Consider the following 27389-nt stretch of genomic DNA (forward strand, 5'->3'; position numbering starts at 1 on the left):
CTCTGTATTGATTTCCCTCCATCCCTTGTTCCCTTGGCGATAGATGGAGCAGGAATCTAGTGTAAAGCAACTAGAGAGAGAGAACGTTGCCACCCCCTTCCCAGAGTCAGGGTGACCATCAAGGTTAACACAGGTGCAACAACTTATCAAAGTATCTCTGGATTCTCTCTTCCCCTTTTCTCCCTCCTTCATTTTGTGCTTTTAATGGACTAGTCACAATGCGTAGATGGCAGATTCTTCATCTTGCCTCCCACCCCCTCTCCAAAAAAAAAAAAAAAAAAAAAAAAAGGCATTTCTTTGGTTCCATTACTCTACACGGGCAGCTGACTCCTGCAACTTCAAGGTCACGCCGTGTGAGAAATTGTAGGAATTAACTGTCCTTTTGAGGTGAAAAATAGTCAAATGAAGGAGATGTGCGGCGAGTGAAAAATGAACATGTCTGCCAGCAGGCGACGAGGAGCAGGTGTGGATGAATGTGAATGCGGGATAATGTTTTTACTTCTGGTAAATAAAGGAAACGCATATGGGTGTAAGCCCAATGAACAAAAAACTACAAGCTGAGCACCACTGTTGGGAGGGTGATAACACAGGTCAAATAAACAGTCTGAGAGGATATCTTCACAAGCAGAGAAAAGAAAAAAAAATATATATATATATGTATAATCTTATTATTTGTAAGAATATTTTTTTTCAGCTAAAACACTTCCTACTATCCCAGCTGAGTAGGCAGAACACAATATGACTGAGGTTTTTAAAAATAGCTAAATGGTGCACAACTGAATTAAACAGCAGTTGACTTCAGACACGTTTTCTTTTTTTTTTTTTCCATGATGCATGCATGGGACAAGACGCATCTCATCAGCCAAAGATATTAATGTGTGTGCATATATTAATACTGTTATTATATTTATTATTATTTTTAAATGCAAACGTCATTCTACATACAAACTATTTCCAGAGAACATTTGAATGCATAATATGGAATGTTAAGATTAAATATGCACCCCATCTACTACATATTACAATACAAAACCCATAAAGTAAACATTATACAATTCTAATGCATCAAGAGCAGTTCATAAGCAATACTTCAAATTTAAAATCAATTAAAATGACTATTATGATTTTAAACGGACCACTAAAGGTTTGGTTTACCCTAAATTTGATCAAACCGAAATAATCCCACTTTTTGTAATGCCTATTCATAAAAATTCTATGTCTTTGTTACCTGTATATCTATATTCCTGAGAATATTTTTTAGCAAATCTTGATTATCCTAATTAAAGTACATATTGTGTAATTATTTTGAATACAAATTCTAATAATAAAATGAAATAAAACGCAGTGTTCTAAATGGAAAGAAGAAGGGCTCTATTCACCAGAGTGTTGGGGACAAGATACAGTATAATGACCTGCTGCACTGCCATCACCTGGGGAATTAATTAAAGCAAGTAAAACGCAGAAAGAAACGCAGCCTGTACGCATGTATTCCACAAAGCCATTACTTGCGGTAAAGATAGCATTTACGATGAAGCTAAAGGATAGCTGCTGACTTATCAAAGGGCACAAGTGTAACCTTACTGAATCTCTAAGTACACATCATTTAGACGTGCTTTTGTTTGGCTAGTGCAGATAACTGTCAGAGGTTGGAGGATTAGTGAACATGCACGCTGGAATAATACGAGGTCATGCGTCTCATTTCGCAGTTGATGTCATTAGCTCCTAGTCTCTTCTTACAGAAACACAGACACTAAACGCTAATGAAGTGGCCCATCACCTCTCTTCACACACACTTCAGTCGGGAGTCAACTCAATTACACTCCATCACTTCAAGATCAAGTAAAAGCTAACAAAAAAGAGCAAGAGAGTGAAAGAGAGAACAATGACCTCGTTCTATCACATCTGAAAGATCTGGCCTTGTGGCCCAGTCTCTTCCACATTTCATTTCTAATAAAGAAAGACTCTCATTAAAGAAGGAAGTCTCCCTCTCTCTCTCTCTCTCTAAATCTGTCCTTTCTTTTCTCCCTCGCAGGTATCGGCCGCCTTCGTACAGTTGTTACCGGAAAAATCTCTTCTGTATTAGGGATCCTATTAGAAAGAGAACACTAAAAGATAATTGGATTTCCAGCGGTTATCTCTGTGTCCGTCAGGACCCTGCTGTCCCTGTAATCTCACTCTCAAGGGGTAAAGATAACTCAATCCCAGAGTGGATGGATGAGTGTGTGTGTGTGTGTGTGTGTGTGTGTGTGTGTGTGTGAGAGAGGGGAGCGGGGGAGTGTATAAAGGCATATGTTATCCATCTACGTAATAAAAGTGTGTCTAAATCACTGGTATCCACCATCATCTCTTCTGGTGGATTTGAACCTTGACAGGGAACAAACATAAATTTATTTTTATTTGCTAAATAATTCACCAACTAGAGAATGCACTGGAACAAAGGCCGTCTTCAATGCTGCCACCTTTCTCTTCAGACCCATTCCTCAAATGCACAATATACTATAGCAGTCCGTGCTTCACATACAAGCAGCCTGAATAATGTTCTATAAAATTTAGTGTTTTCAGATCTGCAGTTATTTTGATTTGTTCTGAAACAGACATTAAACTGTTACAATGTTGCATTTTCACCTTGGTTCAGCTTGCAGTGCCTCACAGATCCCTCTTCAATGATCTATTAGGTATGCATTATGGTTAAAATATTGATATAAGCAGTATTTGGATTTCTGGACTGCATGGTCACCAAAGGCAGAAGTTTGCATAAAATCCAAGCATATTTAAGTGTGACTGTTCTATTCATTGGCCTACTAAAGAGAGAAAACACATTTGAAGCAAATCCTTTATATTGAAAACACTATATTCAGATGGAGTTCATTTTCTAAACAATGTTTGAGTGATACTTCATTTAAAATAGTTTCAATTATATAATTACGTTTATCCAGCATATAAGAGAAGAAATTTAGATCGAGATCAACCCTATCCATAACTAAAAGTCTGTGAAAGTTCACATTCATTCATTCATGCATTAACTCATTCACTTTTATTTTTCTAATGGTTGGAGGTTGCTATCAGTACCTAATTTTTTTTTAAACAGTAAAGAAATTGGCAATTTAATTTTAGCTTTAGAATTTAACAAAGGAAATAAAATGAGAAGTGATATGGAAAAAATAATATACCATAATTACAGACATTTCTACCCAGGCAGGATCAGATTTCTCAGAGGACCTCTGAGTTTGCCAAAAAACAGTAGGTAATTTTCCCCATAATTTTACGTAGGTTGTATGAGGAAAAAAAAGATGTGAAAAACAAATTAACTCTACTTAACCTCTTCTGTACCTGCTATTCGAATACTGCTAAGACACATGACTATTGATCACAGACAACTAACAGGTAAATTACTCTCATTCTGAATATCATCAAGGCTACAGTATTGCATTAATTCATGAATAAAACAAAAAGCAAACTTCTCCATCCATTCTGGTTCTCATATGTCTCATATTTCATGTTGTTCCCTTAAACATCCAAATCCTGTGTAAACTGGTCTTCAGGATGGAAAGGCAGAGTGATCCCCACGGGGGCATCTTTCACTGGCCTGTTATTTTTATTGTGGCCGTGCAAAATGAAACCGGTGGCTCAGAAAAGATGGCAAGAGCCGGAATGGAGGAAAATCAATACGGCAATATCAGTGCTGCACTTATCGGTGGCTCACTGCTTTTCAGGGGTCACAGAGGAGCAACTATATCTAAGTGAGGGATTCAATACTGAGATGGATTCTTAAGAAATCTGTGCTGTGACTGAGAAGCCATATTGTAAGAAATAAAATACACTTACAAACTTATAAATAAACTTTGACAACCACCTATGCAGATTTATCCAATTAGTTTTTTTCAGGTCAATTCAGTTAAACGATTCAGACTTTTTTAGGGATTTTACGCATACATTAAGGCTGTAGGACAGTGGTTCCCAACCGGTGTGCCGCGGCACTAAGGGGTGCCGTGAGATCTTTTGAGGGTGCCGCCAAAATTTCAACAAATTTTTTTTATTAAGGCAGAATCAGTGTAAACAGTATTCTCATATCATCTAGGACTAGGTATAAGGTGTTGTTGCATGCAAACTCTCGAAATGAAACAAATAAATAAATAATAATAAAAAAGCTACGGAGATTTTAAATATCTATTTCCTTATAAGGGTGCCGGGAACTTTTGAAAGGCTTTCCAAGGGTGCCTCAAACAAGAAAAGGTTGGGAACCACTGCTGTAGGAGATGGACCCACAGTTTGTTTCTCTATCAAATCTTTATCAAAAGTGTGCTTCATAACCATCACAAACAACTCTGACCCAGCTATACAAGACCTACGAAATGAATGCACATAAAACCAACCCAACTAAATTCAGCCATCTACCTGTCCAATATCAGTTTCTCTTCTCTTAAAGTAGTTTGTTTGGGTCAATGAAGCTTTACTTTCATCATGACGCACTTCGCACTTTAAACTTGCAATTGATAGGGCTATCCTAAGTCATGTAAAACAGTGGCCAGCTTTGCTCTACAGAGAACAGCATTATGGGAGATTTAAAGTATGCAAGTATCAAGGATAAATTAGTACAGTGCTCTTACACGTAAGGCCTTTGTATGTAATATTTAGCTGAGTACTGTAAAATGATGAGTAAACTTCTCAGTGTGTTTTTTTTTTGGCATCCGCATAATGTACCTGACATTGATAATCTGTGCATTTGGCAGAATATCCAGCAGTATTTGTGAGAAAAAATATATTCTTCGCTGTGCTGTGAGTGAGGCTGGAAATGCAGAAAGAATCGGACCAGAGGGACCAATTAGAGTGAAAAAGCAAAGCTAAGCACGTCCCTAGAGTGCAGCCGTCTTCCACTGAGTGTCTGAGAGAATTCGGCCAATCCTGGGAATTTGGGGCAGTGGGAATGATGAGGAAGGGTGTTCCGAGGTTCCCTCTAAATGTCACTGTAAAGTAAGGAAGCTTGTTTAAGCAGGGTGTATTCAACTAATACTGCCAGCTCTCATCTGTTTTACGAGGTGCATGCCTCTATAGTGTTGAGTGTTACTGCTGGAATGGCTGCGTCATTAAATCTCTTGTCATTTGTGAAGGCGTAGTTACAGACAGCATAAATTATTATATTAACACTGATAATAATAATGCTTTTCAGCATCAAATAAGGATATCAGGTTGATTTTTGAAAGATAATGTGACACTTACAAGTGGAGTAATGACTGCTGAAAATGCAGCGTTGCAATCACAGGAATAAATAGCATTTTTAAATATAGAAAAAAAAAATTGGGATAATATTTCATGTCAATATTACTGTCAATTTTACCATGTTCTCCTTGGGGAAGATAGGTGACAACTTATGAAAAAAGATTTTTAAAAGATCCTAAACGCTTTTGACATATTTGAAATGGTGGTGGTTGAGGAGATCCCACTCACATGTAAAGCACTTTAAGTACCCAGAAAAACACTATATAAAATGTACTATACCAGCATATATGTATGTACACAAAACAAAAATTATATTAAAATATAAAAATATTAAATTATTTAAATTATATTAAAATATATTAAAATATATTAGTCTAGAAACAGCAGAAGATCATCAATGCCTGCTTCTACATCACTGCCTGTTTAGCCCCACCCACTGATTCACGAGTGAAGTGTTTACGAGTGGCGAACGCACAGGTCTAAACAGAAATCAAGCAATAAAGATCTGAAGACAGCAAATCGCTGTATAGTGCCAAGTCTTTGCATTGTCTTCATTCTGTTCCGAGTGTAAGAAAAAAGTGGGTGAACTTTATTTTTTATCCAGACCACATCAGTAAGAACTGGGTCCTTAGTTCACTAAATCGCAGTGACGATTCATTTTCAAACAAGGTACAATGCGACAAGATTTTCTAGAAAGACTAAATGACGATGCTGTGCCGACTATATTAGACCTAAAAGTAATGTTGCAACACACAAGAATGAATGACAGTTTTTATTATGCGATCACTATTGCTCCATCTGTTAAACAGATCATTTGATATGAGTATTAATATGTTTTTAACCTAAATCACAGCAGTGCCTATCTGCAAAAGACCCTGACTGTCTTACATAGCTATTAGCTAATCATAGCAGGCATTTATTACTAAGTCTAAATTCCGCTAAGCCCATTCAAATGAAGTGTTTTGACAAGGGGGGTAAAAACAGCACTGAAAATATGTTATTCCTATTAAATTATGTTTTTGATGTACAAATCTTGATAACGTTAACTTGTAAGTGGACCTCAGAGAACAGCAGAACATAAAAAATAAAACAGGCAGTTCATGACCCCTTTAATCGTAGCATATATAATTAGACAACATGTGGTTTACTGAATGAGTCGTTTGAACAATTCAGTGAGGAATTCGAACTAAATAATTCTCTCTCTACAGTGGCGAATAAACTTATTCTGATTCTTTGAGCTGATAATGACAGCTAGACAATCAAGCGAATGAGTCAGAACTTCTTAGTTTTCTGAAAACGGTGAGACACTGGGTGAAGCGTTTGAGAGAAGCTGCCAAAATAAGCGCACAGGCTCAATCACACACAAAACATGACCCTAACTAAGCAGACTACTGCAGAACCTTTCACTGACATGATACATAATCTCCTTCTCCGATTTTACATGTTTACTTTTAATACTGTCCTTCAAAAGTTATCCTCTCCTAGTCTCAGGTTCAAGGCAGGGTCTCTGAACTTTCTGAAAACATAACATTTTACAACTGGAGGGTGGGAGATGTTGAACAGAGCAGAGCCCACTCCCCCTTTACGCTGTCACATCCTGCCCCTGGTGCCAGACAGAACCAGAGGGAGGGACGGGAAAGGAAAGGAAGTCAGAAATGAAGGTGCTGTATTCCTGTCACTGGTGCAATTCTCCCACAAAAGAGAGCGCAACAGGCAGAACATGAGTCCGAAGGGAATCGTGAGGAAAAAAGGAGCAGGTAGAAAGAAATGGAGAATGATGGAAGGAATGAGAAAGTGAGACTGCGGTGATAAAAGAGGTGATGTGTGTGCGTGTTTGGCGGGGCAGCGGTGGAGGAATGCCCCATGGCTGTGCTATAAGGAATAAATCAACTGTGCTGCTATGTTTTGGTAAGATACATGCCAAACGCAATCTTTGTAGCCAAAGCTTGAAACCTTCTTCCATATAAGTTGTGTTTGAAAAGAAAACATTTGTTCTCCTTCACGTTGGCAGCCTCTCAGTTCCGACAGACAAAACTTTCTTTTTTCAATATCCTCACAGGGGCTTAACAATTTCATTAAATCTTACAACAGTTTTTTAAAATTGTAAATTAATCCTGAAACAGAATATATCTGCATAAAGTGAAAGTGGCTTGTTTGTACAATATGTCAAGAAAAGTTAGCTATTGCTTCACTCAGCTGCAAGTCTTCAAGATCTCATGAAATGAAGTGACCTGGACATTTTTTTTTCCTTTTTGTTTGTTCTTTTTAGTTTCGTCTTTTTTTTTTTTTAGCAACAATTAGCAACAATTAATTTAAACATTAAACTAAAGTGACAGCTAAGACTTTTACTTTATATATATATATATATATATATATATATATATATATATATATATATATATATATATATATATATATATATATATATATATATATATATATATATATATATATATATATATATATATATATATATATATATATATATATATATATATATATATATATATATATATATATATATATATATATATATATATATATATATATATATATATATATATATATATATATATATATATATATATATATATATATATATATATATATACATACACACACACACACACACACACACACACACACACACACACACACACACATATATATACAGATACATACATACACACACATATTTCATACATATCATACATATATATATATTGAATTAATTGATAGTATTATCAACTTGAGCAATCAATATTTGTAGCCCATTTACTAGTACAGGAAACAAAAATCACAGTTTTTTTTATAGGGTGTCCATCCACCAAAAACTTTTAGGAGCATCACTGACTACAGACAAGAACTCTCGTAGACGGATGCTGATACTGCGTGTGTGAGAGAGACAAGCTCACCTCAAACTCGGCATGTTTGTGGATGTCCTCTGCTCTCTGGCGGCTCAGAATGAACTCAGCCTCATTAGCTACACGCACCAGATGGTCCTTCATGGTGTGGCTCAGCAGTCTGTAAATCAAAATCACATTAAACACTGAGTTCACACCTGACATCACATGATTCTGTCTGAATAATTTTTTTGCAGTTTTTTGTTGGTAACATAACCTAATAACTCATTTTATACGCAACATATATATATATATATATATATATATATATATATATATATATATATATATATATATATATATATATATATATATATATATATATATCAGTGTTTCTCAACCGTGGTCCTGGGCACCCCCAAAAAATGCATTTTGTGTCTCCCTAATCAAAAACACCAGATTAAACTCATGAGCTCATTAGAATAAACTCCAGGACCCTAAATGGTGGTGTGAAATAAGAACACATACAAAATGTGCAGTGTTGGGGGGCAACCAGGACCAGCGTTGAGAAACATGAACACATATTGTTACATTTATTAGAGATGCAATAGACATATTTTTTAGAAACAACCCTTTAAACACTTGAATCAAAAAATATGTGGATACCTGTAAACTAGTACCTATTTTGGCTGTTTATACTTTTTACAAGAATTAACTTGGACTTCTTTTTGTAGCCAAAGAAATGTCTTTAATATAACAATAAAATTATAGTATACTATATTATTTTTATTGCTTCTATAAAATAAAAATCTTAAACAAAATAGGAAATATGCAACAAGTACAACATAAGAAATAACAGTACAGCACAAATACAGTAAAAAATAAATATACTTTTATTTTACTGTAAAATCATGTTGTCATCTTAACTTCTTCCGTTTCAAATGATAAAAAAGCTCTGCCAGTATCAGAATGAAGCTTGATCCATGATATCAGTGAATCAGAATGACTTGATTTATTTACAGTAAATGAACCAAGTGATTCTCAGAGGCTAAAATACTGTATCATGTGTGTAAATGTCCTGTATTTAACCAGCCTGAGCAATTTTACAATCACACTAAGACAATACTGATTTTAATTTAATATATTGTGCAGTCTTACTACTTTATTTCAAAAACTAAAATTTTGTTTTCTATGCTAAGTAAGTTTGTATGCTATGCTAAGTAAACCTATCCTACATAAGCTCATTAACATCCATTATCAGTAGATGTACAATAAATATAGATAATAATAATAATAATAATAAGCTCTGCTAATATGGGCAATAAATTGTGTTGTGACAATTACACATCCCTAATAAAGCATAATGCATATAAATTTAATTGTAAATTACTTGACAATGTTCACAAAATAGCAGAAATGAGAATCTCTCTAGTAGTAATCTGTGAAATCAGTTTTAGTGATTTAATAACACAGTTGTTAGGCCATCAAAGTGTCAATAGTACCCTAAACCAACTTAAGTACATCATGTAAAACAAGCAGAAAATCATATTTAGCACGGCAGCTAAAACCACCCCCACTAAAAACAACCAGCCATTGATTTGTAAACGATACGGATCTAACAAGATACGGATGCAGGGGGTGTGGAGATGGGGGCACATTTCAACCCGGCTCATGTTTCTACATATGTAAGAACAGCCTTCCTTGGATAAACACAGACACACACACAGACACACAGACACAGACACACACACACACACACACAGCTTCTTATCACAGGGCATCGGATGATTACAGGGGCTGATGGGAGATCAAATGAATCCCGCTTTTACTGCTACTGTTTGTCAGCCCTCAACAAAACTCAAAGCTGTTCTGTCCATCTCAGAGTTTTGTTTGTGAATCAGCACTGTTTTTTTTCTATCCGTGGTGCCCTGGGTTAGCACAGACGGGGAGGAACCCGATCTTGAAACAGCACATTTACACCCCGGGCAGATTTGTGAACAACACAAGCCGTGGCCTAATAAAACATCGCCCCTAGGGACAGAGACGAGTCTCTCAGCAGGTCAGGAGGCTCAGGCCTCTGCAAAGTGGAAGAATAACAGGCAGAGGGTGGAGGGCTGAAACACGAGCCTGGTGTGTCAGCGGTGGGCAGCGGGGGAGCGGACGTGCCAGGGACTCTGCAGTGACCCTCTCCCACCCCTCTCACCCCGACTGCCATCAATAACAGCCCGCTCTCTGTGACTGCCCTTCTCTCTATCACCCTTTTGCTTTCCTGTCTTTCTTTATCTGTTTTTACTTACTTGATGATATGATTGTCTATAGAAAAAAGTACCTAAATGTACCATTATTTTAGCATTTATTTTTTTTATCATGCTAAAATAATGGTTGTGCAGCTAAAGTGTATAATTGTGTTACATAATTCATATTTTATTTCATTATAACCATAAATGACAAATAAGAGTGGCCAAAATATAGAAAAAAAAACATTACATCATTCATCATATTTATCGTTTATGCTTTACTATTTGCAATGGTTTCTGCACATTTTTTTAAAAAAACATAGCATATCTCTTTGTGACTTGCCTTCACAGTAAGCACTTTTAAAAAACTGCTAAAAACCCATGTTTGTCGTGCTATGGTTATAAGTAAATATATATATATATATATATATATATATATATATATATATATATATATATATATATATATATATGTGTGTGTGTGTGTGTGTGTGTGTGTGTGTGTGTGTGTGTGTGTGTATATAGTACAATGGAATTCTGACGTAATATAATCAATGGCAGTGCAGTGATTATATTACGTCAGAATTCCCTTGTACTTATACTCTTCAGCTTTAGCAAGAATTCAAACACTATTACAAACTCCATTACAGAAAATCAACCTTAATTTGAAAACACTAAGTCAGCATTGGTTCTATTCATCTTAGCGCAGGAGGCATTATAATGACATATTTGATACGCACTTCTACAGCTATGACTACATTGGTATCTCTCTGACAGGTGTTGGTTTGCCAGATGTTGTCTAAACCCTGACCCTGCTTTCCAAAAAAAAAAAAAAAACGAATGTTTGAAAAAGAGCTGTAAAGATGGCCAGCAGCGAAGGTGGAGAAGCCTCAGTGCATCCCTGCATTCATTAGCATTTCTGGAGCGCTCATCAGCACGGCAGCATACATTAACATGAATTTCCATCGCTAACATAGAAATGAGAGCCATCTGAAAGATCTAAGGGCTTGAAATTGAAGACAGATCCTTCCATCCCAAAGGGAGTCTGAGTAAAAGAGTCCAACAGATGATACATAAACCCGTCTGAAAACAGCAAGATACGAGAAAGATTTCCCAAGAGGTGGGTGAGAAACTAAGGCGCTGCTGCCCTCTCAGAAAGCCTCTCTGAAACACATGAGAACCCACGGGAACAAGCCATGTTATTGACAGACGCCTTGAACTCCAGGTCACCCTGTTGATCCCCTTTCCACATTACATTGATTTCCTCCCAAATAGAATCCGATTGTACACATGCGACGTAGCGTTGTAGGCCAGGAGATAATGAGGAGGCTGCTAACAAAGGGTCAGGGGACGGGATTAGATAATTACCTGCCCTCGTTCACAAGCTCGATGAAGGCCAAGCCCGCGTTCTTCTGGATGGAATTCTGCCACTCCTGTGGAAAGAAATAAAAGAGAATTTACACTCGATTCATACAAAAGGCAGAGAAAGGAGGGTTGGGTTTCATCCGACTAAACAGCCACATGTCAGTAATATGTAAGGCTTTAAATGAACCCCGACGTCAAGTTTTAGGTTTCAGTTTTATTCTGCCTGGGTTCAACTGACTGTATACTACATCATCCCATAAATAAACATGAAACACAAACTAAATTATCTGAGAGGAAATAAAGCACACTGTCATAAGAGAGACAAGGAACTAGCACAACGTAAGAAACCGGGTGTCAGCAAATTATACAGTTTAGTGAACATTTAAAAATGAAAATTCATCTTTGGAACACAAAGAAAGGTATTCTTGAGGAGCTTTCTGAAAGCTTAACTAAAAACTCTTGACTAAAAACTCTGAAAGCTTTCTGTAAGCAATGCAGGTTTCCAGGTCGCAGTAAGGGCATTGATAAAAAAGTCCATGTCCAACTGTAATTTTATGAAGTTAGGAAAATACTCAATACAAAAATAACAACATTATTCTTTAGATGTGGTACTCTTAATAATGACGGATGACATTATTTGGAATTTAAAAAATTGTTAAATAAAGTCAGTATTTTTGGTTTTTTTGTGAACAAAAAGTATTCTCATTATAGTTATTACAGTTGATTATTACACTGATATCACATGAACTATTTAATAATGCCATTTCTGGGCCTGGGAATATTTCAGTTACCTTGTTATGTCTATGCAGGGTCAGAAAGCTCTCAGAATTCACCAAAAACAGCGTAATTTGTGTTGTAAAGATTTAAAAAAAAAAAAAAAAAAAGTCTTTTTGGAATGACAAGAGGGTGAATAATTCATGATAGAAGTTTAATTTCTGGGTGAACTATACCTTTAACAGCAGATGACTGATCATGACTGATCAGAATCACACATTCCAGAGAAACACAATAAAGTTTAAAAACATTTGTACATTGTAGATGCATCTAAAAAAACATCTACTAAATGATGAAAAAGAAATGTAAATTAAATAACTGTGGTTTTTATTTTGGTTTTTTTATTCATAAGAGTTTAGTTTAATTTAATTTCCATCACACAATGTAACGGTGCGAACAACCATTTGAGATTTAAGTAAATTAAACTATGATGGGAATTTTCTGACAAAAGTATGTGTCTCCATTTATGCTAGAAGTGGAACAGAAGCTATTTTCATCATCATCAAAGTATTCAGAGGAAGCAACCACTGGGGGCAGGAAGAAAGAAAGCAAATCTAACATGTTTATATTGTACCCTCAATGTCCGAGATTGCATTTAAATAAGCACACCGCTCACAAACTTTAACAGGTCTCACTCGGTTGTTGTAAAAGGTGTTAGTCTAAACAACTCCTGAAACCACAGCTTTCAGTGATGTTTAATAGCCTAGGAGCGAGACCGAATCATTGACGTTTTTCACAGCTGCGCCAACCTTTCAACACTTCCCTGTGATCGTCTCAAGAATAATAATAACAACCAGGTCATGAGTATGTACAAAGTCGCTCATGTATTCTCGAGGGCTCTTTTCACTCAGAGACTGCATCATACAGACAGGAGCATAACGGTCCGACCCTAACGTCTCATTTGTTTCGGCCAACAGAGAGTGCTTCTAGGTTGAGGTGCTACACAAGCAATAGTTTCATAATGATGATGATTTATTTTTAATCCCCTGCCCATTCCTAGGGTCATAAAATGAAAATGAAACAGAGCAAATGCACATGCTTATAAAGAAGGAAATATTTTACCATCCTAAGGGAGATGAAGTAAAGTGAGGCTGAAACCAAAATAAACAAGAATTTAAAATGGCAATAACTATACTGTGTTTATCTATTCCAGAGGGTTTGTACAGCTTTACTTTACTTTAGTATCTCCAGCATTCAAATATTTGTGAAACCATATTCTAGTAAATCCTAAATCAAAGTCTGGTTAGTCCCTATTGATCATTCAATCACCAAAGTAGAAACAAAAGCTTGCTGCACCAAAGCGCTATTAACACCATTTCATCGAGTCAATGCAGAAAACAAACAGGAAAGCTGATTGCGAAGACTCACATTAACAAATGGAATGTATAAATAATTATTTTTAAAAAGGAAGCTAGTAGCTTGATTAAGACACTTGTATGCTAGTGCTGTCAATCGATTAAAAACAACTAAATAATCACACACTTTTTTAATCTCTCTAATTTTTTAAACATTAAAGATTTTAAATATACTTTTATATCGACAAAATTTCACATTCAATGGGCAAGTTAATGTAGCAACAACAAAAAGACTACAAATTCTATATAAAATAATTGATTATTTTTTTTAGACTGAAGGCAATACTACTGATGTCTGATGACTATAGCCATACAACATTACTGTATAATTGAGAGCTATCAATTTTAAAAACAACTTCAAATCATTTTCACAATAAACCCATTATAATACATTTCATATTTACCTGTGCCCTTCAGCAACTAGAAAATAAGCTTAAATTTTATCAAAAAGTTATCACATATTAAATTCTAAATCAAATATAGCATAGATGAATCCTTAAACCTACAAAAGTTATTAATTTCCTCTTCTTCTTTAGTTCTTTGATTAACAGACATCTCAACACCTGGGTTATTAGGAGAGCTCCTGATACTGCTGCTGAACATGATGCAGGCCTGACATATCCAAAACTGAAGGGCTTGTGACTGGCCCATTGACTGCCAAGTGATTCAACTGTCAAGGTCCAGAAAAGTATGAAAGACATTGCCAAAATAGTCCATTTGCCATCAGTCGTTCAATCTGAATGTTACGAAATGACGAGAATGAGATGAGTCTGCATGCAGCCAAATTGTTGAATGAAGTCAGAATTTGTATTTTCTTTGCTTACAAAAAGTATTCTCTTCACTTTATAACATTCAGATTGAATGGGAAAATTTCATTTTGGGGTGGAGTAACCCTTTAATTGTGAGCTGACAACATCTCATCTGACCACAGTTCTTCTTCTCCCTCATTATCTAAATAAACACATTTCTTATTAAGAAAAAAAAAGAAAAAGCAGCAGTTGTTCGGGGGGTGGCCAACCCTAGCTATGTTCCTGCATTAATTAAAAATATTTTTAACGCCATAAAACTGCAAAAACTAATTGCCTGCATTAACACGCAAATTTTGGCTGCACTAATTATTTAGTAAACTCGATATCAATCATTCATGTAAGAACTGACTGCGTTGTACACAGGGCTGATGGAATATGGTGGGTGAGGTAAGAGATGTGAAGGGACAGGACAGAGGAAGTTTTTTTATGTTCTACAGACAACGTTGTTGAGAAAAACTGCACTTATAATAGGAACCTTTGTAGGAGAAACTGTCATCGGCCAAACACACAAATACATTTTTTGCTCCAAAGATAAATGAACGTTCGATGGGTGAGGGAAAGGCATTATTCTTTAATTAAAGGAAGCAATGACCCCAATCAAAAAGCCTTAACGATCAGTGCTGTGTGTTGAGGACAAGGCTGACGGTTATTGGATTTCAACCAGTCATTCTGATAGGACTCTGATACGGTTTTATGGTATCCAATACTGTTTCTATTCTGACCTGATGAGAGGATACAGGCAGCCATTTGTGACCTTTCAACTCTGACCCTGACCTAAGAGAGGTGCTTCTATAACCCAGCCACCTCTGCCCCGGTCCTGTCGTTACAGCAACCACTCACGCCCATCCATTCATGTCATCAGGACCGGGATTATTTCCTAAGATAGAACACGATTTTTATCAGCCATACAAACAGCGCCTGGGAAAGTTTGTATCGTAAAGATAAACTCACAATGATAACCAAACCAGTCTTACACTCTTCATAAAGACATTTATAATTGAGCCGTATACTTCAAGTCTCAATAAAACAGCAAAGACCAGCGTACAGGGAACAGTTCCTCAAGGTCAAATCTGTCAGTTTTAGTTTTATGAAGCTCAGGTACTTCATATATAAGGTTGAGAGCTCAATCTTGTGTACACTGATTCTGGATTTGCAAAACATCTAATACGCTGCAAATGTTCAAAAATTAATTTCTATAGCAATAGCTTCCAGAAAAAGCTTTTTTAATATAACTGTATTTTTTCTTGTTCCATTGGAAGATTACATTCATTCATTTATTAATTCATTCATTTGCCAATTCTCACTCGGTTTTTAATCAAGAGGGAAAAAAAACTTACAAATTAAGAATAAATATAAATTACTAGAGATCAAGCCCTGCACATAAAACGTATGCCTTCCTAAACATGAATAAATCCCCAATATGTTTTAATGTAAAAGCTCTGTGTCTATGTGATGGAAACAGAGGTTTGTAAGCGAACAAAAAAAGACCATATGACTCTCTTAAAAAGCACTTGGTTGCATCTGCATTGTTGTGTGTGTAAAATTAACGACTAACATTCTGACTCAACATGTGTGAGACAGGTCACGGTTGTGTGGTACGTGCACGAGAGCACACAACGAGACTAAATGACGCTAAAGGGCGGGCAAAATAAAGGGGACGGAGCGCACGGGCGAACATTCTGAGCTCATTCAGTCAACAAAATCAGTTAATGTTGTGTACCCAAAAAAAAACTCTCCCCTTCCCGCCACTAAGCTTTAAATTAACGCTTTGATTTACTGAAACAAAAATACTTTTCTTCTGAGTCACGCCAACATCAGGTTTTACATTAAAGAACATTTACATCTTCACATGTACATGTTTTCCTCAAAGAAGTCGTTCAATGAGGCATGCTTTTGTTTAGTTTTGCTATGATAATTACTGTGGCTCTGCATTCCTAATCACTGCTGATTAAGAGAACGCAATTACCCTCGAACTAAAACACAACTGAAACAACGCAGACCTACAATGCAACATTTTGCTTCATCCACAAGGGCAAGACCAAGGAAATGTGCACAGCGTTTGGCTTCGTTCATTGAAAATAAACAAGTCGCTCTCTAGTTTCCAACCCATCAGTTATAATCACAAGTATTTGTTTGTTTTCTGCAGGCAGGGGGATTGAAGCTCGGATGAAACAAAAAAATTATCCGTCACATGGAAGAGCGCTGTTTCAGATCATAACGAGCAGGAGAAGTTTACGTTACGGCTTGTCCGCAGAGCACAAGGCGATTTATGGCGGAAAAGTGGCTACTGTAGGGCTTTGATCGACGGAAAGAGATGTCAGCCTAGTATTACTTACAGGAAAAACTTTCAGTGAAGTATTTCCACATTAAAAAAAATACTTAACATTCCAAACAAAAAACTATAAAATATGATTCCATAGAGTATCTATTATTGCTCTGCACTGAATAAACATACTTTTTTTTTTGTTTAACCTTGTTTAACCAGGAAAGACGACACACTAACAGTAACATACAATACACAATAAAATATAATGAAAAAAATACAAGTACATTCACAACAAACATTTACAGATCACCAAGACTTTCTCCAAACCATACAGAAGTGTTTAAAAATGTCTAAAATGCATCAACTAATTTAAACTTTTATATTAATTTGAAGAAAACTCTTAGAACCAAAGTTAGTTTATTTCTAACAAAAGGTATACTGAGACTACAATAAAAACAATTACCATATGTGCTACACTATTACATCATAACATCATCGATCTGCACATGGCATCTAACTTAATTTATAATAAATAGAATGTTACTTTTTTTAAATGAATTCATTTTAATATTCCTGATTACATTTTTTTATTACATTTTATTACATATTTTTATTTATTTTGATCACAGTATTTTAGCATTGATAGTTAAATTTTCATAACTATAATATTTGTTTCTCATTAAAACATGTCCCTTCAAAGTGGTTAACATTTAAATCATTTAAAAATTATTATTTTTTTTTTTTTTTATTCTTTAAAATTTGTATTATTTTAATACTGCCTTTTAATATGGTTTGATGTTAAAGCATTAAAAATGTTGATTGCCTCCTTTAACGTTCAGGTCCACTTCAATTAACTCATCGTAATATCAAAATGGCACCTGACAGCAGGTCCAGACAGTTTAATTTACTGATGTGACAAGCCGAACGCTCTACAAGTCCTGTGCGTGTTCTCAGATGTTATCTCTTCTAAAGTAAACACACAATCCCATACGGCCAGTGGCCTGTGTTTCTGTGAGGACACTCCACACAAGCGGACTTTACAAGGGGAGCAAATATTTACTCTGACTGCATTTAACAAGCACAGAGGATTGCGGTTAAATACACTGATGTGATTAGAAGCTTCCTTACGATGAGCTGGGCTTAGAGGTGTCAAAAGATTTTCAAAAACTGCTCATTTATTCAAAACAAAAAAGTGTGCTCTCTTTTTTTTTCCTCTCTCTCTATTGAAGGTTTAGAAGGTAGGTGATGACTGAAATAATCTAACTTGACAGGAATGATAATAGCATACATAAATCTTGTTGTTTTCCTTTCTGGGCTAAAGAAACAATGATTATTACATGTTCAACACATGGTGAGAATGCACACGGTGATAATATCGTATTGATTTGTAAATGCACACATTCGTGTATGTAAATAGTGACAGAAAGAGATTTCTGAATGAGGTATACTAGACCTCAAGGTCTTCCAACATTTAAAGAAAAAAGCTAGTACTTCTGGACTGTTAATACAATGCCACCATTAAAAAAAAACAAAAAACAATTTCCCTCAAAATGCCTCTTTCCCGGCCAACAATATTGCAGTCAGAGAGTGAATTAAAAGTCACTCAAGTCGTAAGCTTTCCCCACGCCGTTGCCTCTCACTTCCTGTCAGGAAGAGCCCCCTCTCCGGATGCATAGCTCGCATCGGCAGGGCGCCGGCAGAATTAAGTGCCAGTTGGTGTTAGTGTGTTTTCTCTGGGCCTCCGCGGAGCCCTGCGTTCAAAGAATGCTGAGAGCAATGTTATCCACCGACACAGAGACCCTCGTGGGTCGTTGTCTGGGGTGGAGGAGGGAAAAAGATGGAGAGGGGGAAAGACAACACGTGGCCTGGTCCTGCGCTTGAACCTTGCGTATGTGTTATGCCTCTCAGCGGGGTCTAGGTCCGACTGTGAGATGTGGAGGGAGAAAGATTCAACCTCAGGTTCAACCACATTCTTCTTCGCTTCTGCGACGTTTATGGAACTTACGAAGTTAAAAATGGGAAGGCTACGTGAGGCAAAACGGTCTGCGTTGGCAATGTCCCCAAATAGCTCTTAACTTTTAAAAAGCACGTTTTGAGTTTGCATTCAATATCTTTTTAAGTGCAGGTTTAATGCTCTTAGGTAAGTAAGATAAAACTAAGCAACAATGCAATAATTCATAGAATATCAGTTGTGTTATTTTTGTTTTAAAGAAAGGGACTGTGTCCAAAGCGACTTATATAAGGTGATTGATAATGGCCATTCAAGCACACTGTGCACAAAAACACACATGGTCACATACCTCACACTCAACTGAAATGCTGTCGTTAAAATAAATAGATAGACCTATAAAGATCAATTTATATTGTGTTTGAAAAAATGCATGAAGAAGAAATGGTAATTGATGAAGATACATTTTTAATTAAGGGAAAACTAGCTGCTAACATATATTTATATATTATAGAGTATATATAAATCTAAAGAGTAAATCATAAAGTACTCACACGATTTAAATATTCACTTTTTAATTTAATTCATTTAATATCCATTTGCAGTGTCTTCTCCATATAGTATATAACTGTAATGACTTAATATACATTTAACATTTTATATCATCACAATAAGATCCTCGCACATATTGTTTTTCTCACATATTTAAAGTAAAAACGGGAATCTTGGGCCTCACTAATGGAAAGGAGCAAACTAATTTCTTCTAGTGGTGTATAAATAAGCAGTCTCTGATATTACACCACTATAATCGGCCAATCATGACACCATTTAAAAGTGCCAATGACAAAGAAAAAACTTGTCTGTTATCATAATTACTCTTGAAAATGGGCGTCTTACAATTCAATCCCTCTTAAAAATGTATATTTTTAAAACAGACAATCAGATTTGTAAAGTACAGAGTCCTTACAGGTGTCAATAATTCACCTTTACTTAAACGTCCACCATTGCAAGATTAAGAAGCATATCAGAACTATTAAGAACATTTTACATAAAAACCTGCATGTTTTTCAAGATCGAGGGCTCATTAACTCGTGTCTTTTTTGACACGGAGAGTGCGCAGTTGAGAAATGATGAAGAGATCGAGTGAACAGACACCGCTTAGGTTTTCACTGGACAGTCGACCGATCGATTTCTCTTTCTTTTGCTCTCCCTGCGAGTATTGATCCCAAAGTCACAGTGACTGTAGGGGGTTAAACTCTTGAGCCACTGGCCACTCTCCATCCTCTTCTTAAAGGTCAGAGGTTAAGAAATGCCAAGTGCTCAGGGGGAAGTCAGTGTCTCCAGTATGTATTGACTGAAAAAGGTGCCCATCTGTTTAACAGGTTAACTCTACATTAAAGACTCCCTGGTCAGAATCATCAACGATATCAGAACAGCAGATGTGAAACCATAGTGATCAAAGTAAAAAGATAAACAAAAGTCGTTTTCTAATCTAAATACATAATATGAAAAAAATCATATTGTTAAAATGAGTACAAAGAATACCAGCGTGCCTGAAGATACTGTTCCTGGCTCTTATACCTCAGCCTTTCCATCGTGTGAGGCATTCAAAAGATAAATGTCTTAAAGAATAGATGACCTGACACAAGGTCTGAGCGGTAATGGGTGATACAGGGAAACACGGCTGCCCAACTCTCATATATATCTGACAGACACACAGCTATCAGGAGGCCACTGTCAAGCAGATGAATGAGATGATTTCCAAACCACCTCTGATTTGAGAGCACCTCTGATGCTTATATAAAGTAGCATTTAACAAAAGACTCCTTACGCGTGTATTTTCAAGCTTATCTACAATCAAATCCATAACAACTATATGAACGGAGCAGCAGCTTCTACTCCTCGTCAGTGTGTCTCGATGCGGGCGGCATTATTTATTAAAACGCTGAAACCTTTTTAAGTGATATTCTCCAGCACAACAGCAGGTGCTATATCTTGTTCAGTGAAGCTGTGTGTGCGTGTTAGTTGTCAAAGAGAATTAGGTTGAGTGAAACACAAGGCTTTTACGTAGATGCCTTGAATGGCAAGATGAGGACACTCAAAGATGATCTTCATGTAATATGCAGGACATAATCTGAAGCCCTATCACTGACAATTTCCTAAACGGAGCGGATGCTTTGATAGCTGTTGTTTTATGCTTATCCTATCTCTCTCATCTCACCCACATTCAATATTCTTTTGCCCCCTGCTCTGCTTTCTCTGTTTTGGTTCAAAGTATTGAAGGAATGGTCTGGGTTCAATGCCATATAATATGTGGCTTAATTGTACCATACAAAAAAAAATAAAAATAAACAGTCATATTTTATATTAGATGGCCTTAACTATTATGTACTTACATTAAAAAAAATGGGTACAATGTACTTATTGTGATAATATTCTGTTTCAAAACACTTTTGAGGTGGATTCTGGTGAGGTTAGGGTCATGTTTGGGCAGGTTTAAGGGTGGGTTAAGGTGTAATTATGTAATTACATCAATTAATTACAGATGTAACTACAGTTTCAAGGCAGTTTTAATAGTATAAGTATAATGTAAAAACATGAAAACAATAAATTAATTGCATCAAATGACACATTTAAATGTTGGCCAACTAATATAAATTGATACCAAAACTTTTATACATATTTTATTTATAATAATTCATATAAGAATTTTGTAAATAAACTGTATTTAAAGGTGCAGTATGCAAATTTTAGTGGCATCTAGCGGTTGAGATTTTGAATTGCAAACAACGGCTCATCCCCCACTCATTCCTCCCTTTAGAAAAGCTACTCTGGTCGTTACTTAATTATTCAATAAATTGTTATGCTACAAATGTTATTGTTACTTGTTCATCCATGTTTTAGGGTTGTATTCACATAAACAACAACAAAATCTGCCTCTGTTTGATGGTTACTGTACAAACATGACAGCGACTTCCACGTAAGAGTACCCTACCTGCAGGGTATGCAGATATAAATAGCTCATTCGAAGTCAATAAAAACATAACAGTTCATTGTTTAAGGTCTGAAAACTTGGTTACATATATTATGTGGCATTTCTGTCAATAGATCCTTCTAAATATTACACACCGCATCTTTAAGTTATTATTTCTTAATCAAAACGAACCAACTGCAGTTTGTCTGACATTACTTGGAATGTGCAATAAACATGAATAAATATAAAATGTAAATAAAATTTAAAAAAAAATAAAAATGGAGTTAGTGTTTTTTTGCAAAAGAACTTCCCATATATTATATGTTTAGATAAGTTCAAATCCATATTCATGAAAGAACAAAGGTAGAAAATAGACAGAATATTAAAAGTTGTATATGTCTAACATAGCTCTACACAACTATCAATAAAACATGTATAAGTGAAAAGCAATAAACCACAATAGGCTTATAGAAGATGATGAAAATTGATTCTGGGTTGGAAATAAAGGGATTCATTTCAGAGAGATGCAATAAAATCGCAGTTTAGAATCGCTGTCTAACAGCAGAGCAACCTTCCTGATCCTGAGTGATTAAAAACTAGTCTGTGACCCTAACCTTTGACCTCTACCCCCAAACCTACTCCATCTTGTATCGTAGATATTAATTAGAAAATTTGTGCAGACGGTACCGTATCCGCCTGGATTCTATTTTGGGATGAGGAGGAAATGTAAGCAAAAAAAAAATAAATCCATCAACATCCTCCCTTTCATCGCCCATTCTGTCAGCAAATACACTACTACACTTCCTGTATACGACAAGAGCACTTCCTGCGCAGGACGTCCTGATTAACCACAGGATCAATGGGGGACCCTAAACTTCTTCCAGACTTGTCTCTGTTTTCCAAATAAGAGAAAGAATAAAAAATCTTCCACATTCATAAAACAAAATGATCCCCCCTACAACCGACTGTGTAATTTAACTGGGGGTAAACAGGGCTCAAGACCTCATTTGAGCTTCGCTGCCTTTTCCATGGTTTCTCCCCCCACAATAAAACTACATTTGCATCAGCTTTGAGAGAATTTAGTCGAGATGATTTATTGAAGTAATCAGCAGCAACGCAGCCTTTTCGTTGCAGCGCAGGTCCTGCAATGTGCCTCCACTGGAACGGGGTTTGGGCCGGAGGCTTTTTTTCAGTGGAGGTAGGCAGAACCCAAATTCTCCCCTTTGATTAGATTAGCATTACACAACAGCGTGACAGATATGACAAATAGGTGCATTAGAGCATGTCATTTATTCCCTCTTTTCTAGATGCTTGGGTTCACAGAGGGAACCCCACCTCACGCCTCACTTCTGCAAATATATGCGGCCCCTGACGCCCCGTCTGATGCCTGATCTCTCTGGATTACCTTCAGAGAAGAGCTTTATTTCTGAAAATAAAAGCTCTAAAGAAAAAAAGACAACAAGCGCTTAGTTATATGTATTACTCGTTGCAAATAAACCACAATTTATTCTCACCGTTGTCCATGGATTGCTAATACTTAATAATTTAATAAACATTTGCTCAACCAAAATGATTATCACTTAAAACAGTAGTAGCCCGTCTTGATGTGTGCGTGTGTGTGTGTGTGTGTGTATGTGTGTGTGAAGTGACAGAATATCACACACTTCAATGACTCTCCTCCTCTAAGGGCAATCTATGGCTACCTCCATTAGCCCCCATCACACACACTCAAAAGGGTGCATATGCACACATGCTCACTCTCTTACCACACACACAATCCTACGATCATAATAAAACCCGGCATGTGTACTCATAGCTCACTGACACTGACACTATAACTTGGCAATGTAAAACAGGTTTTATATAAAGTTTATTATAATGACTACAGGCTAGCCTTTGTATAAACCACCTACCACAGAAAATAGCACATTTAAAACCCCTCTCTGGATTCACTGATTCAACATATTAACCAGTTTTAAAGCTTAATATCATAATAATATTGTGTGTGTGTGTGTGTACGCGCGTATAATTAATAAAATTATAAATTAAATTATATAAATAATGAAATTATAAATCACATTTATATACATAAAATAAATGTAAAAATCAAATGATTATGTACCTATAATATAACAAACCCCAATAATAAAATATATATATATATATATATATATATATATATATATATACACAGACAGACAGAGATAGATGGACAGAACATAGAGAGAGAGAGAGAGACATATAGGTAGATAGATAACTTTTGGGGACAATTTCTTTCTCAAACTATCCGAAACGATCTAAGTAAACACAGACACACACTCAAGAACACAGATCTCTGCTATAAATCCTTCCTCCGACCTGCCTTAAATACTCTCTACAAAAGCTGATGGGGAGGCCGATCGATCACGAAACATTTTTAATGTTGCATTATCCTCTGTGACTGGCTATATGACCGAGGCCGTTACACTGGGTCAAGACCCCTGACCTTTGAACTCATATCAACAGCATTAAGAAGGGCTCCCTGGCTATTTTTCTGGACTTCTGTCTATATTCCTAGCTAAGTAAGACAGGAATCGGGCTGGCAATGTGAAGATAACACGTGCAACAATGGATTTAATAACGGTAAAGTCATTTGAGGAGCGATGGAGGAACGACATACCTGAGAACACAGCAGCATGACCAGTTCAACCACAGAGCTGCTAGACTTCATACACACAAGACCTACGAACAAAAAGAGATTTCATTTCAGATTTAGTAGAAGGAAACTTTTAATCATCACAGATGAGTAAGATTCTGAATGAAACAACTGTTACAACTGACTGAACAGAATCAAGAAAGCTCTTATAATAATTGCATGACCCATCTTGATGTCACATATATTGTAAATAATTGGGAAAATACAAATGTTATCCTCCGTCATTTAGTGATTGGGCTATTTGTGTTAAACTCTACACTATAATGTTAAATTCAGTTTTCTAATGCGAAATTAAGTCGTATTAAGGGAAAAAAATATTAGATTAAAATCAATTTTTTGTGTCGGTTTTGTTGACACACATTTGTGAGTAGTCTAATTCTGCACCATCTTGAGGGGTCAAAGAGCATTGATGACCTTAATGAACCTACATGATGCTACTGTAAACTAATACATGTTTGGGCCTTGTATTACACAAGGCTAAATATGGCGAGCATATGTTCTATTGATCTGAAATTCAGCTTCAAAGAAGCTGCTAGGGAACTACAAATGCAGAATGTGCGCGAGAGATTTAACATGAAAGATAAAGGTGAGAAAAGACAGGAAGCTGGAGGAAAAGGAAGGAAGGAAGCATGTTTGCTTTAAGTGGCTCTCTAAAGTCGCCCTGCAGCTATCAATCAGAGTTTCATTTCTCTGGGTGGCAGTGGACAGGCCAAACACTCGTACAAGCGTGCTGACCTCTGACCCTCTGCTCTATAAAAGAACACTGCTATTATAATCATTGAGTTAAAAGATACTTCCAGCCACATTTAATGCTTAAATTTGGTTAGAGGTGAGAAAGGGGCTTTAAGTGCTTTCGTAAAATACTGGGAGTGATGAGATAGCTGTGTTTGTATGTAATGATGTGAACACAACTTTGAACCGTAACAAAGATGAGATGAATTTGTGTGGAATACTCCACAGATGGCAATAATAAGAGTAGAACAGTAGCTCACTGGTGCCCTCGATGAGTAGCTCCTGTCCATGGCTCCCCAGCAATGTGCGAGAGAGAAATGGTGCGAAATCTACAAAAATCTCTCGAAGCAAAGGAGCTGCCTTCTCCAGAGCATGTTCTAACCTCTCCGAGATACTGAAAACATAAACACAAAGACAACATTAAATATTTTAGATACTTCATTTTAATATAACAGGTCATAAAGTTAAATCATTTCTGAATATAAAACTATAGTTTTTTTTTTAAAGCATGTTCAGTTTGGTAGAGACCTCATGTTGGGGGCGGAGCTCTGGGTCATTGGGGATAAAGCAGGGACAGATGGCAGGTTGGAGCTGGTGGAGGTTCCTCCTGCAGAGAATACAACCAGTAAACAACTCATTACCCAAATTTGCACACGCTAAACAAAACAGGGACGCATTAAGCTAAAGCAAGCATATGTCACTATAATGTTTATAGGCCTACTTGTCTAAAAGCAGAAACAAAAAGAATTACGTGAATTAAAAAAGGTAAATATATATAAAAAATATGCAAAATCTGCAAAAATCATCAATCTGGCAGTGAATGTTTTCCAATCTACTGCATCAGATTTGCAATATTTAATGCAAGGAAACAAAGAATGTAGTTTGAAATAATATACTGTTTTCTTAAATGCCCTTCAGAATAATATTTATACAATGTAATTTATAAGCACAATTTAAACATAATAAAAATAAATCATATAAATTTCTGTTGAAGAGTTTGGGGGCAGTAAGGTTGTTTTTTTACATTCTTTTATTCAGCAAGGACGTATACAATGATACCTATCAAAAGTAGCATTTATAACGTTACAGAAGATTTTTATTTACATATAATGCTGTTCTTTTGAAATTTCTATTTATCAAAAAAAATTGTAGATAAAATGCATCAAGGTCTCCACAAAAATATTAAGCAGCACAACTGTATTCAAGACTGTTAAGAAGAATATTATTGAGAGTATTTATAATGTTACTGTTTTACTGTATTACTATTTTTAGTTTTACTTTTTAATCAAACAAATGCAGCTTAGCAAAACGCTCACTTCTTCGCTACACAACTGTAGTGCATTTTTACAAAAAGATTTTTAAACATTAATCCATGCACTATTTATGCACATGAAAATGCAAATAAATGACTAAATCATGAATCAGCCCAGACGGTATGAAGTGATGAACACAGAAATCAACTCACAGCATGCATGCCACTGAAGTTTAAGCACGTCCATCATGTAATCATTTATCTAATGACAATGAACGGCCAAATAAAGTGCATTACAATTAAACTCTATATTCACAATGTTCCTCTGACAATATTCAGATTGCCTAGCCCTGCTAACAACCTAGTAAATACCCTTTTCCTGCTGCTTTCTAAGACACTTTTTTAATGTATATATAAGAAGAGAGAAGATCTATGTTAAAGCCCTGACACCATGTAAAAGGATCTTTAGCTGAATGATAGCTCTGCTCTGGTTAGAATTCATGTAAAATAAGCATTAGAGCAGCTCTTACACTCCCCCTGATAAAACAGCCCATAAATTCATTAGCCCTGTGTGTGTGGCTGTGATTAGTGTACAAATAATTCTATGCCAATAAATTTCATCTTGCCCCTGAAAGTGACATATTTTGGGCTAGCGAAGGTCTTGGCGCGATCGTGCTCTCTCTCTCTCTCTCGCAGAATATCACACCACAATAAATCTGCATACACTAATATCTCTCCCCACACACAAGCGGGGTCTCGGGGCAGGGATAACTCTCGCAGCAGTGTGGAATGTTCCTGGCTGTGGGGGACAGCGGCTCTTTAAGCACCCACATGTGCGTCTGCGGAGAGTCCTGCTCGCTGATGAAGTAGCCACTTCAAACGGCTCGGAGAAAATTAGCTTATCTCTATTCAGCTGGGACCT

General features: G+C 36.2%; 1 protein-coding gene across 1 annotated transcript in view; it reads right to left on the reverse strand.

The window, feature by feature from the left end:
• Positions 1 to 27389, reverse strand: part of lrba (LPS responsive beige-like anchor protein) — a 193358-nt gene that overhangs the window by 100519 nt on the left and 65450 nt on the right. Inside the window, exons 31-35 of the mRNA XM_043237014.1 lie at positions 25744 to 25822; positions 25476 to 25609; positions 24448 to 24509; positions 11666 to 11730; positions 8133 to 8241 (exon numbers count right to left, since the gene is read on the reverse strand). Of these exons, the coding sequence (XP_043092949.1) occupies positions 8133 to 8241; positions 11666 to 11730; positions 24448 to 24509; positions 25476 to 25609; positions 25744 to 25822 (449 nt within the window). The remainder of the gene's footprint in view (positions 1 to 8132; positions 8242 to 11665; positions 11731 to 24447; positions 24510 to 25475; positions 25610 to 25743; positions 25823 to 27389) is intronic.

Source organism: Puntigrus tetrazona, chromosome 1, assembly GCF_018831695.1.
Source record: "Puntigrus tetrazona isolate hp1 chromosome 1, ASM1883169v1, whole genome shotgun sequence".
Taxonomy (NCBI): Eukaryota; Metazoa; Chordata; class Actinopteri; order Cypriniformes; family Cyprinidae; genus Puntigrus; species Puntigrus tetrazona.